Source organism: Canis lupus, chromosome 3 (genome assembly GCF_011100685.1).
Source record: "Canis lupus familiaris isolate Mischka breed German Shepherd chromosome 3, alternate assembly UU_Cfam_GSD_1.0, whole genome shotgun sequence".
Classification (NCBI taxonomy): domain Eukaryota; kingdom Metazoa; phylum Chordata; class Mammalia; order Carnivora; family Canidae; genus Canis; species Canis lupus.
Genome location: NC_049224.1, coordinates 2,745,986 through 2,764,848, shown reverse-complemented (window position 1 = coordinate 2,764,848; position 18,863 = coordinate 2,745,986). Strand labels below are relative to the sequence as shown.

Here is an 18,863-nt window from a genome sequence, read left to right as displayed (position 1 = left end):
ATCCTTCATAGAAGACTCCGCAAAGAAAAAACAAATATAGGTCAATGGAAGAGAAATTATAGAGAGTGAACAAACTGCTCAACAGTAGCACTCAAGTAAAAAAACACGGGTACCAAGGCAAGTCAACTGGCTGTGAGAAGGAGGAGGTTACTGCTAACATCAGAGAATAGAGAAATAGTACTGTAAGTTTCAAGGCCTTTAAAAGTGCAGAGTGCAGGAATAGAAACAGTGGGTATGGAAAACTTATTCTGAAAATTCAGCAATGGAAGAGAAGACAAACAGGCCAGTTGTTAAAGGAAAAGCAAGATCAAGTGAAGATTTCCCCTCAGGATTTAGAAAAATACAGAATGAGGTGGACAGAAGCAATTTTGGTATAAGAATAATAAAGTCAGGTGTAAGATATAACTATAGACACAGAATGGACGAGTCATCTCTCTTCACTGAAGAAAAAATTAAAAACAGGAAAGAATACTAACATGCTGCAATATGGTGAACAGGAAAACAAGCTCAGATTTAATTATTTTACTACCCCAGGAAAGCAAGAAACAAAGTTCTCTCCTAAGAGTGATAGGAGTGTATGGAACTTAAAGTAGAGTGAGAAAAGATTTAAAAATAACTTTGCAAGTAGAATAACCAACAGAACAAGTAGGACACAAAACAATCACAGAGGGGCGCCTGGGGACTCAGGTCATGATCCCAGGGTCCTGGGATCAAGTCTCGCCTCAGGCTCCCTGCAGGGAGCCTGCTTCTCTCTCTGCCTGTGTGTCTGCCTCTCTCTGTGTGTCTCTAGTAAATAAATAAGTAAAATCTTTTACAAATTTTAAAAAAGATCACAGAATAGTGAGGACCCATTTGCCCTTGAATATAAAAGCCAATGAGTTAAATGTTTTAAATTCTCAAAATAAAAACTAAGTACCACTTTGATTTTCATATGGTCTTTTAAGTATTGTCTCCCGTTAAAATTTACAGCTATATTCAACAGCAGACAACTATTAACTTAAATGTTACATTTTCACATTCAATTGTGAACCAAAAACACTTTTTTCACATATAGAATAAAATTAATATGATTTCTAGATAAGATACTTTGTGTAGTACAAATCTTAGATAGAAATAAGATATAAAAGCATCCAAAAGCAACCCCTTATTCCTTAAATTCCCCAACGAACTGTTTTGTTAGTCTTCCCTGGCATTTACCACATCCATAAAAACTGAACTACTATGAGCCTAGAAAAACTGAAAATCTGGATAATTTTGTTACCTGACTAGCTAAGGATCAAAAATACTTTCTGAATTTTATTGAAAATACTCTGGATGGAAATTATGTTGACATATCATTTTCAGACAGTTATTACTGCATTGTCAGACAGTATAGTAAGTCTAATCTAAGCAGTTTGGGACATTTTAGCACTAACAACAACAAACTATGTTGTAATATAGTGATACAAATGGTAGTTATTCAAATCTATCAGGTGCTTAATTTAGTAAATAAGGCCCAGATGGTTCTGAATTGCGCCTGCCTTTTACAACTTTCTGGTCTTTTCCCTAAATATCAGAATACAGTAATCTGTAACTCCCTAGCATGTCTAAGGAACAAAACTCTTTATCTCTAATTTACTCCTTCTAAACTTCTAGGAATTTGGAAACAAGATAAAAAGATTTGCTCAAATGTTACAGCATATGCTTTAGGATCTTTGCTGGCTGCTCATAGATGCTTTATTTGTTGGGATACAGGGATATCAGAGAAGCTCCTGCTTGGCTCTTAGCTAATTTATAGAGAAGAGGAAAGAAGCTTAATTTAGCCTCATGATAATTAACTATAGGTCTTAACTTCCTCATAAGCCTGGTGAACACCAAGGGAACAGGAATCATTATTATTTGCATTTGCAGAGCACCTGGGAGAAGTCTGACAGGAGGATTTCAATAAATCCTTTTTGAATATATCAAACTGAAATCAACTAATAGCTGATATTCCTTTTATTTTCCCAAAATCATGAATAACAAAAAAGGTGTCCTGACATTTTTAACTTAGGTAAGGAACTTTTTACCTTTATATTTTAAGCAATGTCAAGGCTTAGGGACAGAAAAAAAACTCTGAAGGAAACCTCAAGTGCTCTAAGAAGCGCTCAGTGGATGGCATATCTCTTCCTCCAGTTAGGCCCAAGGTTAAAATGTGCTGGCATGGTTAAAGGTTCTTTTAAACTCAAGATCTTGTCCTCAGTTATTAAAGCTCTCAGGGTGTATTTCCAAAGAGCGGTATGTTAACCTTAGCTCTTTGGTCTAATTCCAAGTCTGGTAATTACATACTGCCTATTAAATTCCCCTCACAATTCTAATTTAATAAGGTGGTGTTCAGTTCCCGTCAAACAGCTCAGAGCAATCCTACCAACTGCAATGCTTATTCCATAGAGTGTAAAGTTTCAGATACGATTAAGTGATCATTTAAAAGTTTTCAGGGAGGAAACGGATCAGGCATTCATTCAAATACTTTTCACTTTTAAAGTATATATATTAACTATATATATTTTTAATTATATTTTTTAAAAGTGGCCAAAATTCCTATAACTAAAAATGTCACAGAGGTTTTAGTTAAGTTCTGGACATGACGGTTCTATTTGTAGCTATTATAATACAAACGTGACAAGAAAAATTTTCAAGTATAGCATCTTTAAGTTTTATAAAGCAAAGGAAACCCAAAAAGAACCTCACAGACTCAAGGCAAAGGGTATTTATACTTTATCAAGACACTTATTGTAGAGGAACTGTTTCCCCATTTCTCCAACCTGCTATTATCAGAATTCAGCAGGACTATAGTAAAACATCAAGCAGATGAACAAGAGATAAAAATGAAATTAAGTGTGAATGTATGGTTATTAAATTTCAACCTTTTTCTGACAGCATATTAAAAAACATTCTGGCAATTGTGATCCTTTGCAGGGAGTTGAAGGTAGAGGAACTAGAAACAGTAACACAGAAACAATTACTCAAACTGTCCAGACTATTGCAATACAGTCCTAAACCTATCTCAATACTATCAACAGATGCAAATGTGAGTGGAATTCTAGATAAAACCGTCTTCCTTGAGAACTTATTCTATGATGGTAGTCTTAAACAAGCAAACAAACAAACAAACAAACAAACAAACAAAAACCCTGTTTCTGGCCATTTCAATGTGTCTTAATGACTGCTTCAAAATTAGTTCCATCTTTTAAGCACAGCCCAACTTCAGGTTCTATAAATCAATATATTACTTTAAAGTGAAAGAAAAAAAGTTTCTGTTTACTGTATTCCCTCCTCTGTATATTCTATTTGTAAAATATCCTATCATTGTTTAGAATATTGACATATCACTTAAGGAAAAATGCAACACTCTCACACTTTCAAAAAGGTAAGTTATTTAAGACTATTAAGTTGATTTTTTTTTTAATAGTAAGCTAGAGGTATAATGAAAATTCACAATCCAATCCAAAAACCTTAGCACTGAGTATGTTTGGAATTCAGATTTTTCCCCTGAGATTTAGAAGTAAGCCAAAAAAACTCAGTAATCAAACACTTTCATATTTCTGCAGCAAAATGTTAGGAATGCTTTAAACAAAGGCCCATGTCAGCTCTGATCCAGATCTGCATCAAGCAAGCTAACAAGCAACTCAGGTTTTGCCGTCAATTTCCATTTTAAGAAGTCTGCGGATTTTACATAAAAGATTGTGGACCCAACCTAAAAAAACAGAAATAGGTTAGGCAAAAGTTCTTAACTAATTTTACCCTTAAGCTTAAAAAACAGGTTATATAAATATTGTCTGCTAGCTCTTGAATTTTATTTTTTAAGATTTTATTTATTCATGAGAGTGACACAGAGAGAGAGAGAGAGGAAGAGAGACAGAAAGAGACACAGGCAGGCTCCATGCAGGGAGCCCGATGTGGGACTCGATCCCGAGACCCCAGGATCACGCCCTGGGCCGAAGGCAGGCACTAAACTGCTGAGCCACCCAGGGATCCCCCATCCTTGAAGTTTATAAACTTCAAGATAGTAAAAGAAATTATATTTCAACTGTTTAAGTTATTTACATTGTATTATAGAAGCTTTATAACCATATGTCCAAAGAAAATCAAATATATTTTATTAACTTTATGGCATGAAATATATAAAATATCTTCCTTTGTAGTACTTTCTGGTTAAAAAAAATTTTTCCATTTCTCTTCATTCTATAATCTTACAGTGTTGGGGGCGGGGAAGATTATATACTAGAAACCAGCATGCTTATTCTAAGAAAAATTGTGGGGCACCTGGTAACTTAGTTGGTTTAGTGTCTGATTCTAATTTTGGCTCAGGTCATGATCTCAGAGTGGTGAGATCAAGCCCCACATCCAGCTCTGTGCTGGGCATGGAGCCTGCCCCTAAGATTCCTTCCCCTTCCTACTCTGCCCCTTCCCTCTCTAGTCCCTTTAGTCCCTTGCCCCAATCATGCTCGGTCTCTCTCTTACCCTCTTTAAAAAAAAAAAAAAAAAAAGAAAGAAAGAAAGAAAGAAAAAGAACAGGAAAAAAAAAGTTGTTATGTTCTCTTGAGAACAGTATATTTGGATTGGGCAATAACAGAAATGCAAATTCCAGCCCCAAAATTTACTAGCTTTGTTACCTTGTGAAGTTAACTCTCCTGTGCTTCAGTTTCCATGTCTATAAATGAGGGAAATGATAATATGCACCACACTGAGTTGTGACCAAAAACCAAACACTACATAAAAACAGGTAAAAAATAAACCTACTGATAAAAAAAGAACAACAAGAACAGAGAAACAGGGGACATTAACAAATACTAGCAAAGTTAATACAATATTATCAAAATTTTCTGTGATCTTAATCACTTTTTTAAAGATTTTATTTATTTATTCATGAGAGACAAAGAGAGGAGAGAGGCAGAGACAGGCAGAGGGAGAAGCAGGCTCCATGCAGGAAGCCCGACGTGGGACTCAATCCCAGGTCTCCGGGATCACACCCTGTGCCAAAGGTGGCGCTAAACCACTGAGCCACCCAGGCTGCCCTCTTAATCACTTTTTAAGCCCAAGATGGATTAACATAGAATCTTTTAAAAAAGTAGAATAAATGTTTACCTTTAAAAAAAAAAATGTTTACCTTTTTATTACAATAAACGTTGCAGCATTTTACTAACTGAAGTACTATGAATTGACATACATAGTATTTCTATTTTTTTGTAATAACTAATAATCATTGTCTGAACTTACAACTTCTATCAACTCCTGAAATGCCTCCAAGAAAGTTTCTGTAAAAAACAAACCAGGAATTTGCACGTGTGTTTAGCACCCAGAAAATCAGAGTATTTGGCAAGTCAGTATACCTAATTCCCCGACCAGGCACCAAACATGACGGTTACTAGAAATAAACTGCTGTGCTGACTACACAATCCTACCAGACACTGCATGAAATCTTACCTATCCTCATCTTTGTCGTACAGTTGGTAATAATCTCCACAGCCATTCCAGAAGGTGTTATCCACGACTTCTTGCCTTCCCGCGGTGGCCCCACTTTCTGCTGTGACTTGGTTATGTTCTGTTTCCCTACGAGTCACTCTTGAATAAGGTGGATCCAAGAACATGCAGTCATGTTCTCCATCGTAGTCATCACATTTTATTAAGAGGTCATCTGAGCCATTTTCCTCAACTTCCAAAGCCTCCCTCCATCTCTGAACACTTCTTTGTTTAGCCTCATGTCTATTAAAACCTGTTTCTTGGTCCACCTGGCTTGAGCTTATCAGTTTTCTAACTTTGGGCCTCACTACCTGCTCAGGAAAACTTCCCTGGTTCTTGTTCTTCTCACTAGTATTTTGTTCACGGCAGACATGCCCAGGGGCACATGCTGCATCTTCAGCTACACTTTCTCTCTGACTCTCCTGGCTAGTACTATTTTGTTGTTTCTCTCTAACACCTTCATCTTCAGAAGAGGACCTCTGAAATTCCTGATTGTTCTGACTGACAAACTCAGGATCAGCAGCAGAACTTTTGACTAACGGTGCTGAATCTAACTCTTCAAATTCATCTCTTATTTCACAGTTGAACGCGGGAACTGGTGGTGAAAGAGCAGTGTATGCCTCTACCTCTCCATTTGCCAACTCAAATATTGTATTGCCCAATGTTTCCTGATATCCACCACCTTCCACAACCTCTGCAGAAAGCTGAAGACGGTCATTGGCCTCTCCATGTGGGCCGTTTGGATCGTAAGAGTCCGTCTGAACCAGTGAAATTCCGTTTTGTACACTTGAAGCACTGCAAACTTCTGGAGTATATTCTCCCTCAGAGTGATTATGAGGATCGGTACTGCTTCCTAAAGTCTCCCTGCCCTCCTCACTATGATGCACTGCAGTGAAGGATGGACTGCTCTCAATGGTTTCATTCAATGTTGTATCACAAATGGGAACTTCAGTTTCACTTTTTTCAAATAAAGGGTCATTGGGTAAAGAAGAATGAACTTGATCCAATGGACTGGAACCTTCATAGAGAACAAAGAAAACATATTTGGAGACATTAGATATAATTTTATTTAATAATGACTATTCAAGTAGAAATTATGCCAATTACTACCCACTTGAATACAAGTGAGTTTCTCTGGCAGGACTTCTGTTCTCCCTACCTTAACTGAGAGGGCACCCTGGTTACCCTACGAGATCATTTATGCCATTGTGTAGCCCCTCAGTAACCTCTCCATCAGAGGTCTTTGGAAGTTTTCCACGTAAATCCTTATACCTAAAACATTCTGTATAGGACATTAAAAGGAGAGGCTAGTGAGAAACTACACAATGAGAGGCATAAGTCAAGTCACAGGGTAACCAATCTGCCCTACCAGCTGCTGGGGCACACAATTCAAACTTAACTTCTTTTATTACATGCAGGTAAAAAAACTTCAACAGTACTTTTGATAGATAAAAGAATAGGCTATAGATCTAACAGAAATGAAACTCTATTGGTTCGATGTCAATTCAGAAGATTATATCTCAGTCTCCAGATATATATTAGATTTGTATCCCCCAAATGGATTTTTTTATAATACATCTATAATAATGTGTTAACTTTAGATATGTGATAGCTATGATTACAAAACAACAAAAAAGACAACATGCTGAATTTCTCTGCCATCGTTTGTTACAATCTTGAGACAAGAATAAAATCATTTCTACAAATCACTTTTAAGCGACTACCTTTTATGACTACCATTGTAATAATAAAAAATGAAGGTATCTGAGAATTATTGTAATAAAAATTTGTAAGTTAGAAATAACTAAGGATCAGTCTTGTCAAATCACAGAAAGGCTACTTTAACAGAATGAACTTATCAGCTAATAATTTTGACTTTTGTTTATAAATGACAGTAAAAATAATGTAGAATTATCAAATTTACTCAGAATAAGAAGACCACACTCCAGCCCCAAAATGTACAATTATAGTACATGGGTATCTGCAAAATACTTTCTCAAACCACTGAATATTAAGAAATTTTAATTAAATAACTATTATTTGACATTTGTATCTCATAAAATGATTTTAAAAAAAACCAAATTAGCCAAGCTAAATTATTTGGGGCTACAATTAAAACAAAAAAGCTATTCAACATAATATGCAAGAAAAATATATTCAGCTCACACTGCAAATTTTTTTGATTGAGAGATGAAGATTTCCACTGGCCGAAGGATGTGAGAAGGTAATCACTGCTAAGGCAGTATAATTATATTTTAACAACTGGCTGTATTCTATTTTCTTCTAGGTTTAAATGTATATAGTATTAATATCAAATTCAATTAAAGTATCAAAATTGAATTTGATAGGAAATGTACACGATTGTACTCATAGACACATAAAGCTCACACACAATTTCAAATATTACAAGATCAATTCCTACATGCTACTAACAGCTCTTATGTAATTCCATGTTGCACACCTGTGGAATTTTCCTTTGGAACATCATCTAGTTCCAACACTTCGTAGTCATCACCAGCTCGACCTAAACTTCTTTCGTGCCTGGTCATACACGGTTTAAAACTGACATAGGCATGTCTTCTTCCGTATCTCCTGCCTGTGATTGTCTGATACCCTCCTGCTGGTTTGGGCCAGGCAGCCTTGCTGGATTCTTGATCCATTGCTGAAAAACAGAGTTGAAAATAAGAGAGGCACACAATGATTTTTATTCTGGTGACCAGCAGGGATATTAATTCAACATATATCCTATTACTTGCTACCGAACATCCTGTATACTTTACTAATACTGTAAAACATACGTGAAAGGTAGACATGAAACATTATGTTAGAGAGTTATGTGCCTCTTTACTCCTCCAAAAAAATAGCTTTTAAAGTTTGGTACTTTTAAGATAGTCTAGATTTTTATGATGTGACCTACTAAAAAGAATTTTTCATATGCCAAATTCATACACCATACTAAAAAAAGCTCATTAATGATTGGGACAATAATTCTACGAATTATCTAAGAAAGTACCTTATGTATAACTGCTTAATACTTATTTGTTGAATTACTAGCACATGAAATGCTGATTTTAATTACATTAAGAGTGAATACATTCCTACCCAAGATAACAGGTAACTTCTTTAACTGGCAGTTGTACTATCTATCATGAAGAACCAACTGGACCATAATAAAACATAGCCCAAAGATTAGGGTCAGATAAAATTCTCCAAAAGAATACAGTGATGAGCCAAGTCAAAGACATGCTACCTCAATGTTCCAAAACTACCAATGGTATACATTACGGTAGGAAAAGCCAGAAACACTTGCACAACTTAAATACTAAGTTCTGATGGCTGAAGGACACATAGCAGTAAACAGCAACACCTTTAACAAGAACATTACCATATCTATATATAAAAAAGTTCAACTTTCTTTAGTCAATTAGATTTTACATATATTACACAAGAGCTAGATAAAATATTTTGCAACAGTATATGAAACAGTCAGTTAATAGAACAGTTACGTATTTTTGTTGTATTGCATTGAAATAAGAAATATAATTGCTTTCAAGCACAAATGAAAAACATATATGTATTTATAACATACAGTTCTCAAGTTTTATAGTTCTTTAATCCCTTCAATAACCTATGAGGTAGATACTGCACTTCATTTTAAAGATCAAAAAATTAAAGTTAAAATTCAGTATTTAGCAACTTGTCCAATAACTGAATAGAATGACTTCAGAACCAGTGTCCTTAACAATTCCTCCAAAGGAACAGTCTCCAAAATGTAAAGCACAAGATAAGCCAAGGAAGTACGGAAAGAAAATATGAGAATTTGTATACTTATTTTCATATCAAAACTTAGAAATTAAGCTTTACAAATATTCAATATGTGGACCAAAAATGCCATTAAATAAGACCATGATCCCACGTTATATACTGTACTCCAGGTATCTAGAGAGGAAAACACAAAGTCCTCAATACAGAACTCACATAGACACTTCACTTACCTGCCGGCTCTTTTTCAGTATACTGTGACATATATGGCAGTTTTCGTGGGCCCAGTTCAGTGCAATTATGGATGTGATTTAGTTTTTACTCACACAATAAGCTGCAGACAATTCCTACAAAGAAACAATGGATGAAACAAAATAATAATACAAAAAGCACAAAACAAAAATGACAAAACTAATACTCCTCCTAGTGAAGCTCTTCGTTAGCCCCATTATCAGAAAAATATAATCTGATCTGACAAGGCCATCAAAAAACCTTTAGACTACCAAGATGGCTATTTGAAAAGTTACATCTCCTCTTGAAAAACCTTGTTGTAAATATGCATCATCCTTAAGACTGACAATGATAACAATGATAAATGATAATTTAAAAGTAAATAAGCAAATACACTGGGATAAGCGTTGAATGAAGTATCTGACCAAAATATCTGGGAGTCTACCACACTATGCTATCTTTGCTTCTCCATCAAGCACTATAGCTCCTTTAGCCCTGGCACTGTTAAAAGAAGTTAACCCTAAGAATACAGACTTTATTTTAAAAATGTATAATCGAGATGCCTGGGTGGCTCAGCAGTTAAGCATCTGCCTTTGGCTCAGGGCGTGACTCCGGGGCCCTGGGACCGAGTCCCACATCGGGCTCCCTGCATGGAGCCTGCTTCTCCCTCTGCCTGTGTCTCTGCCTCTCTCTTTCTCTGTGTGTGTCTCTCATGAATGAATAAATAAAATCTTTAAAAAATGTATAATGGCTTATGACGATTAAAAATTAATGTGTATAAATAATGATATTTGGGCAGTCCCAGTGGCGCAGCAGTTTAGCGCTGCCTGCAGCCTGGGGTGTGATCCTGGAAACCCGAGATCGAGTCCCACGTCGGGCTTCCTGCGTGGAGCCTGCTTCTCCCTCTGCCTGTGTCTCTGCTTCTCTGTCTCTCTCTCTCTCTCTGAATGAATAAATCTTAAAAAAAAATGATATTCTTTACAATAATCAATTTACCATTCAGATATTTTTATCCCAAATAAGAACCTAAATTGGAAAAACTAAATATTATCATGTAACAAATATAAAAAGACCTTTTTTTTTTGAAATTAATCCATTTATTATTTCAAAAGTTGCAAACTGTGCTTTTTAAAAAACTGTGGTACGGGCTTACGTTTCAATTTAAACACCTTATTTACTTAAACACTGGAGCTATTGCTAACTGACCATCACCACTTATTAGAAGATGATAGTTCTTTTACAACCACGAGGATGGAACTAGAGGATATTATGCTAAGGGAAATAAGTCAATCAGAGAAAGACAATTATCATAAGCTCTCACTCATATGTAGAATTTAAGAAACAAAACAGAGGATCAAAGGGGAAGGGAGGATAAAATAAATCAAGATGAAATCAGAGAGGGAGACAAACCATAAGAGACTCTTAACCAAAGGGAAGAAAGAAACAGGGTCGCTGGAGGGGCGGGGGGAGGGGATGGGGTAACTGGGGGATGGACATTAAAGAGGGCACGTGAGGGATGTAAAGAGCCCTGGGTGTCATATAAAACTGATGAATCCATGAACTCTACCTCTGAAACTAACAATAATACATTATATGTTAATTGTGTTCAAATTTTAAAAGTAAAAAAAGAATACAAAAAAAGATAGTTCTGCAAATGAGCTTAACCATATATGTTATGTGTCTAGTCATAGATTATTATGTATTAATATACAACTAGGAGTACAGATATACACTCTCCCATTAAATTATAAATTCAGTAACAGGTTGTGATCCTCTAATATATCTGAACCAAGTCATACTGTTAGCAACAGCTAAAGGGTAAATAATACCAATAATAATAAAAAAAAACTTACCATACTGGCAAAAACATAAACCCTAATTAATATTGTTTTAGTACTAAGAAAAGCGACCTGAAATAACTTAAATCTTCACATATTCACAGTACAGTATGTGGCAATTGTAAAGGATGACCATGGATTTAAGTTCACGAGTATTTCACCCTAAGTCTTTTATTTTTAGGGATTTTATTTATTTGATAGAGACAGCGCATGCGCATGCACAAGTAGAATGGCAAGCAGAGAGAGAGGGAGAAGCAGACTCCCCATTGGGCAGGGAACCTGACCCAGGGTCCATCCCAGGACCCTGGGGGTCATGACCTGAGCCGAAGGCAGACACTTGACCCACTGAGCCATCCTGGCGCCCCCAAAGTCTTTTCTTTAGAATAAAGCTTTATTTCACCATGTTCCAGGCACTATTTCCAGTACTGAGGATACAATAATGAACAAAGAGGACAAATACTTGTCCATATTCCTGTCCTTCTAAAATTATGGTATTAACACTATACAAAACAAGAAGTAAATAAATAGCTGAGTAAAATAAGTCAATCGGAGAAGGACAAACATTATATGGTCTCATTCATTTGGGGAATATAAATAATAGTGAAAGGGAATAGAAGGGAAGGGAAAAAGGTAGGAAATATCAGAAAGGGAGACAGAATATGAAGACTCCTAACTCTGGGAAACGAACTAGGGGTGGTGGAAGAGGAGGAGGGTGGGGGGTTGGGGGGAATGGGTGACGGGCACTGAGGGGGGCACTTGACGGGATGAGCACTGGGTATTATTCTGTTTGTTGGCAAATTGAACACCAATAAAAAATGAATTTATTATTTAAAAAAAAGAAGTAAATAAATAGACAATACATACTATGGAGCAAAATAAACGAGAGAATAAAGAGTTGCTGAGGGTGTGCAACTTAAAATAGGGTGGCTAGGGAAAACCTCACTGAGAAGGATCATCTGAGCAAACACCTGTGAGGGAGAGAGCCATGTGTCAATCTAGGGAAAAATACATTTCGGGCAGAACAAAAGAAAGTTCCTGAGTTGAGAACTTCCAGATGTGATCATAACAAGAAGTCTGAAATGGAATGAACAAGAGAGCAACAGGTGAGATTAGAAAATTAATTAGAGTGGGTGTGATGGGGGTGAGGTGCAACAGACAGATCACATGGGCCCTCACAAGGATGATGCAAGCAATGTAGGTTTATTCTGAATGAGCTGGACCACCACTGAAGAGTTCTGAACACAGAACAGATATTACTTCACTTCTGTTTTAAGAGGAATACTCTGGCTACTGTTTTGGATAGACTGAAGGGGAACACGGTCAAAGGCCAGGAGCCTGGTTGCAAAGCTATCGAAATCATACTGGCCAGAGACAATAGTTTAGACCAGGGTAAAAACGGAGGTGCTGACTGCGAAAGCAGTGTCCACAAAATCTTCTGACAAAGGTTATAAAATAAGGTAAGGAGTCAAGGTCGAATCTAAGTTTTATAGCCTGGCCGACTAGAAACATAAGAATTACCATGAACTGAAATAGGAAAATTTGTGGAAGAAGCAAGTTTGGAGAAGGTCTCTTCGGTGCACTTTTTTTTTTTTAAAGATTTATTTACTCATGAGAGACACAGAGAGAGAGAGAGAAAGGCAGAGACACAGGCAGAGGAGGAAGCAGGCTCTCTGTGGGGAGCCCGATGTGAGACCCCAGGGTCATGCCCTGGGCCAAAGGCAAACAAACACTTGACCACTGAGTCACCCAGGGGCCCCAGTCTCTTCAGTTTGGTTTTTGATGTATAAATTTGAGACGCCTATCAGACACTCTAGTAGAACTGATAGGAGTCTGCAGTTGACTAAACACTGAGCTGCCAATATAATGTGGGAGTCATCAGTATATAGATAATATTCAAAAAGGCATGGGCCTGGAAGACAGGACATCTGAGTGTACTTGGAGAAGGAAAAAAGTTTAAGGACTGAGCCCTGTGATGATCCAACACGAGGAGGCCAGGAAAAAAGAAGTATCAGAAAAACTGACAGAGGCCAATGAGAGAAAAGGAAAATCCCGGAGTGTGGATGCCAAATGAAGAGTGCCTCAGACAGAAGAACTGACGACTGTGCCAAATGCTAAGAGATAAAGTATGAGAAGGATCTACAACTGGCCGCTGAACTTAGCAACATGCAGGATACTGAAGATCTCGACAAGGGCACCTTGGCTAGAACGGTGGATATAAAAGCCTGATGAGAATACTGTCAAGAGACAGTGAGAGAAAACTGGAACAGAAAAGAGTACAGGAAAACTGGGAATCACGGTTTCTGAATAACAGGGTTTTTTTGTTTTTGTTTTTGTTTTTTAAATAGGCTCCATATTCAGCATGGAGCCCAACTCAGGATCTCAGGATCCTGAGATCAAGCCCTCAGCTGAGATCAAGAGCTGGTCACTTAACCTACTGAGTCACCTAGGTGCCCCTGAAAAATTCTTTAATGCGATTCCACTTGTTTCCTAAAGATATTCTCTTCTGAGCCCTCCAACTTCCTCATCTAAACTTAGTCTACTTGTTCTCAAGGCCTGTGACCCCTGCTCTGATAACTTTTGGTTATACTTCTAAGTCTCCTGATTTGAATTCCATGTTCACAATGGGACACACAATATGGAGGTGTGTGTCTCTGTCTGTCTTTACTAGAAGATCAAGTAATTGTTTCAGAAATTTTATGTAAGAAGGTAAACTCTGGGTCCTTGTATGCCTTCCTCACGCTTTAGGTTAGGGCAAGACAACACCATTTTTTCCAAACTCTGAGAGGCACTGTTTTTTAGCATCTCATGTTGCATACAGCATCTCATCCTGCTTATTTAGTTCTCATTTTTTAGTAAGTAAATCAATTTTTCTTCCTGGAATATTTAGGATATCCTCTTAATAAATGATATTCTATAATGTCACAAGGACTGTTTTAGGGGTAGGCCATTTTAAAATTTCTCCTACAGAGGCCTGATTAGGTTTTAAAAGATTCCTGTCAATTTGTCTCAAAGACGTCTTTTTTTAAAAATCCTATTTTCTCTGTATTTGGCCTACGTAGATGAATCCTTTGTCTGTAAACTTATCTTTCTCATTTTCACTCTGAGATGGTAAACTTCATCTACTTTTACTTCCAGCCTTCCAATACTCTCGGTAATAATCTTTTAAATTTCTTGTACTTTCCGGGGATTCCTGGGTGGTTCAGTGGTTTGGTGCCTGCCTTTGGCCGAGGGCAATCCTGGAGTCCCGGGATCGAGTCCTGTGCCGGGCTCCCTGCATGGAGCCTGCTTCTCCTTCTGCCTGTGTCTCTGCCTCTATCATGAATAAGTAAATTTAAAATATCTTAATAAATAAATAAATAAATAAATTTCTTATACTTTCCTTTCTTGTTCTCTGCTTTTTCTTATTATTGTGACTACTATTACTTTCAATAGTGGTTCATGCGTTATGAATGGAATGTAGACTAGAACCTCTCTGCAGATACTAAATGTTTTTATTTCCCCTAGGGCCAGCCATAGTCAAGTATCTACAAAAGTGCTAATCTCATTTCGATATAAAAAAGAAAAAAGCAGAACAGGAAGGAGAGAGGATGAATAACAAGAAATAACCACCACAGTGGTGTCAGATAAATAGTTATTCATCAGTCCCAAATTTGTATCACAACTGAATCAGAAACATTCGGTCTCTGAGTTCCTTCCCTCTGAAAAGATGTTTGCTTTGCTGAATTAGTCTCTCGTTCCTTGTACTATTATTCACTTGATAAGTAACCTATGATTCCCCTCTACCTATGACAATTATTCAATTCAAAATATTTGGGATTTTTATATATTCCCTAATTATTATAAAGCAAATTATATACATGTGTTGTTAAGAATTATATGAGTCAATCAACAAAGTATTAATTCTAGATCTTATTAGCCTAGAAGTCATCACCTTATCATTTTTTTTTTTTTTTTTTTTTTTATGATAGTCACACAGAGAGAGAGAGAGAGGCAGAGACACAGGCAGAGGGAGAAGCAGGCTCCATGCACCGGGAGCCCAATGTGGGATTTGATCCCAGGTCTCCAGGATCGCGCCCTGGGCCAAAGGCAGGCGCCAAACCGCTGCGCCATCCAGGGATCCCATCACCTTATCATTTTAACTAGCATCATGCAAGCAGCTATAAAGAGACAACAGAAACAACCCTCAAAAGAATAGGTAAAGGGAAAGCAGTAGGACTTAGAGTGGTGATTTTCAAAACAAATGCTTTGTTTTATTTTTACTTGAATGCACTATGTCTATTAAATGCACTGCTTCTAGTACATGGTCTAACGTAACATGTATGTAAACGGCTGAACAAGTGGATAAATGAACAATTCTGTTGTATGAATTGATATTCTTTCTTCAAAAACCAGAATCTGTACCCCTTCAGTGTGGATTGTACTTAGTGATTTGTTTCTACTGAAGACAATGTGACAGCAGTGACAACGTATAATGCACAAGATCAGGGCATACAGGGCATTGTGGCTTCCTCCTTGCTCTCTTAGCTCACTCTCTGGAAGAAGCAAGCTGCTATATCATGAGCTCATTCCAGTAATCCTAAGGTCCACATGTTGAGGAACTGGCAGTTCCTGCCAAGAGCCAGAAGGAACTGACGTCTTCCAGTAATAGCCATGTGAATGAACTACACAGGGAAGCAGCACCTTAAGTCCCAATCAAGCCTTCAGGTGACTGTAATCCCGACCTATATCCTGACTGCAACCTCATGAGGCCGTGAGACAAACCACTCAGCCAGGCTACTCCTGAATTTCTGACTCAGAAACTATGAGATATAAATGCTCAGAGCTGCTAGGTCTATTGAAGTAAAACAAATTATCGTGTAATAAGTAAAAAATACAAATAATTTAAACTACGTACACTTCGATACTAGATTTTCTCATACTTCTACCTTTTACTAGAACAAAGATTTTCTAATACCAACTCATAAAAGTGTATTTTCTCCCTTTTAAAAGATATGCTCATTCTCAGCATAGAAAGTGCCATGTTAGGTAGGGTTGACAGTGTCAAAATAAATTATACTGGTGTTTTGCTTGCAGGCAACGTCAGAACTGCCGCTTAGCTCCTCTATTCTGTTATCTAATGAATATTTACTAAAAAGCTACTGAATCAGGAACACTTACTTTTAGAATTTAAATCTGGCTGATTTAAGTGAAATTTTAGCCAAAGAGAAGGAGAAATCAGTTAAATTTCCAAAAGAATTTCACCTGAAAGCTTGGATCTATACCCCTGTGACCTATGTGCTGGGAGCCAAAAATAACACACTTCAAAAAAAAAAAACAAAAAACACACACACACAAAATAGAGGTATAATTGACATATTAGTGTTGAGTATATAACATAATGACTTGATATTTGTACATACTGCTAAATGATCATCAAAGTAAATCTAATTAATATCCATCACCATAAACACTAATAAAATTTTTCTTGTGATGAGAACTTCTAAGAGGTTAGGTTACCAACCTTCAAATATACAACATTGTATTATTAACTATAGAAACCCATGACTTATTTTGTAACTGAACGTTTGTACCTTTTACCCCTCTTTGCCTATTTTGCTGGCCTCCCACTCCCACTTCTGGTGACCACCAATCCGTTCTCTGTATCTATGAGCTTTATGGGTTTTTTTTTTTTTTTTTTTACTAATTTCACATATGAGATCATATAGTATTTGTCTCTTTCTGTTTTAGTAAGTATAATGCTCTCAAGGTCCATCCATTTTACTGAAAATGGCATGGTCTCATTATTTTTTATGGTTGAATAATACTCCATTGTGTGTGCATGCAAGGACACACACACACACACACACACACTGCATCTTTTTTCTTCTCCAGGAAAATCTTCCCTCCTTCCTGCTTTCCTTTCTTCTTCCTTTTTTTTTTTTTTTTTTTGCTTAAAATGACAAATTTATTCTCTCATAGTTCTGGAGATTAAGGGTCCAAAATCAGGGAGTCAATAGCACCATATTTTCTTCCAAAGGCTCTAGCAGAGAATCCTTTTCGCACTTCTGGCTTCTGGTGAATGCCAGTAAACCTCTGTATTCCTTGGCTTTACACCACATTTTCTTTATCCATTCATCCAATAACAGACACTTAGGCTATTTCCATATTTCGGCCGTTGTAAATAATGCTGTAATGAATATGGGGGTGCATATATCTTTTTTTTTTTTTTTTTTTGCATATATCTTCTTAAGTTAGTATTTTTGTTTTCTTCAGATAAATACCCAGGAGTGGAATAGCTGGATCATCTATTTTTAATTTTTTTAGAAACTTCCATTCTGCCTTCCATAGTGGCTGCACCAGCTTATATTGTCCCCAAGAGTGCACAAGGGTTTCTTTCTTTTCATATCCCCGTCAACACTCGTGATTTTCTTGCCTTTTTGATAAAAGCCATTCTAACAGATGTAAGTTGATATTTCATTGATTTGCATTTCTCTGATGATTAGTGATGTTGAGCATATTTTCACGTACCTGCTGCCCATCTATATGTTGTCTTCAGAAAAATATCTACTCATATCTTCTGCCCATTTTCTAACTGGATTTTTTTTTTTTTGCTATTGAGTTGTAAGAATTCATAATATGTTTTCGATATTAACCCTGATAAAGATGTATAATTTGCAACCATTTCCTCCTACTTAGTAGGCTGCTTATAAATAACTCATTGTTTAAGTGTCCTTCCCAGGAAGAAACAGAAAAGTTAAGAAGCAAATAAATTTAATCCAACTATCTGAAGGGCAATGTTTTGATTACTCTTCCAAATTCATTGGAAAATTTGTTCCTTATTCTCTCATATTTATGTTCTAAAATTATTTCCTAAAACTCCTCATAAAACAAATTTCTAAAATTATCTAGCCTGATTTTCTTTCAGGAAAATAATTATTTAGTCATACAAAATTCTGGTAATTATTATCAAACTTGAGCTATAAATTCAATAATGCAAACTGACAAATGCTGCTAGCAGGCTGTTTTGTATATGTTAGAACCAATTTTATTTTAACTTAGTTTACTAACATTATCTCATCTATTTTTAGCTGCTAAGGCAAAGTAAATATTCCAAGAGATTAATAAAGTATCTATTTTGAATAACAATCTAAACTTGCATTTAAATTATTTCTCATACTCACATATTGTTTTTAATCTATCTCTGGATTTTTCATATCTTTTCTAGGCACAAGCACAAATGGCTGCTTTTACATACAGACAACTGCAAAATATTCCACTAGATATAACCAGCAGATACACAATAAATAAGGATTAAGGTAATATTACTCCCATATATTGCTATAAACAAGTGGACACATTAATAAATTAACAGAGTCAATTGCAGCAAATCAAATAATGTACTAATAATCACTAGACCTTGAAGTCACAGGCTGCTACATAAGAAAAGTTCCAGGATGTGACTACTAGATTCTGTAAATGAACAACTGTTAAATTTCTGAGGTCAAATGGGTTTGCTATTCCTAGTAATACAAAGATAAAAAGCTAAGCTTACTTAAATACTATCTTTCTTGA

The 18,863-nt window shown here is 36.4% G+C and overlaps 1 protein-coding gene across 1 annotated transcript in view; it reads right to left on the bottom strand.

The window, feature by feature from the left end:
• The window catches only part of PJA2 (praja ring finger ubiquitin ligase 2), a 68,368-nt gene that overhangs the window by 36,654 nt on the left and 12,851 nt on the right, over nt 1–18,863 (bottom strand). Inside the window, exons 2-4 of the mRNA XM_038532170.1 lie at nt 9,477–9,590; nt 7,943–8,143; nt 5,446–6,499 (exon numbers count right to left, since the gene is read on the bottom strand). Of these exons, the coding sequence (XP_038388098.1) occupies nt 5,446–6,499; nt 7,943–8,143; nt 9,477–9,507 (1,286 nt within the window). The 5' untranslated portion in view covers nt 9,508–9,590. The remainder of the gene's footprint in view (nt 1–5,445; nt 6,500–7,942; nt 8,144–9,476; nt 9,591–18,863) is intronic.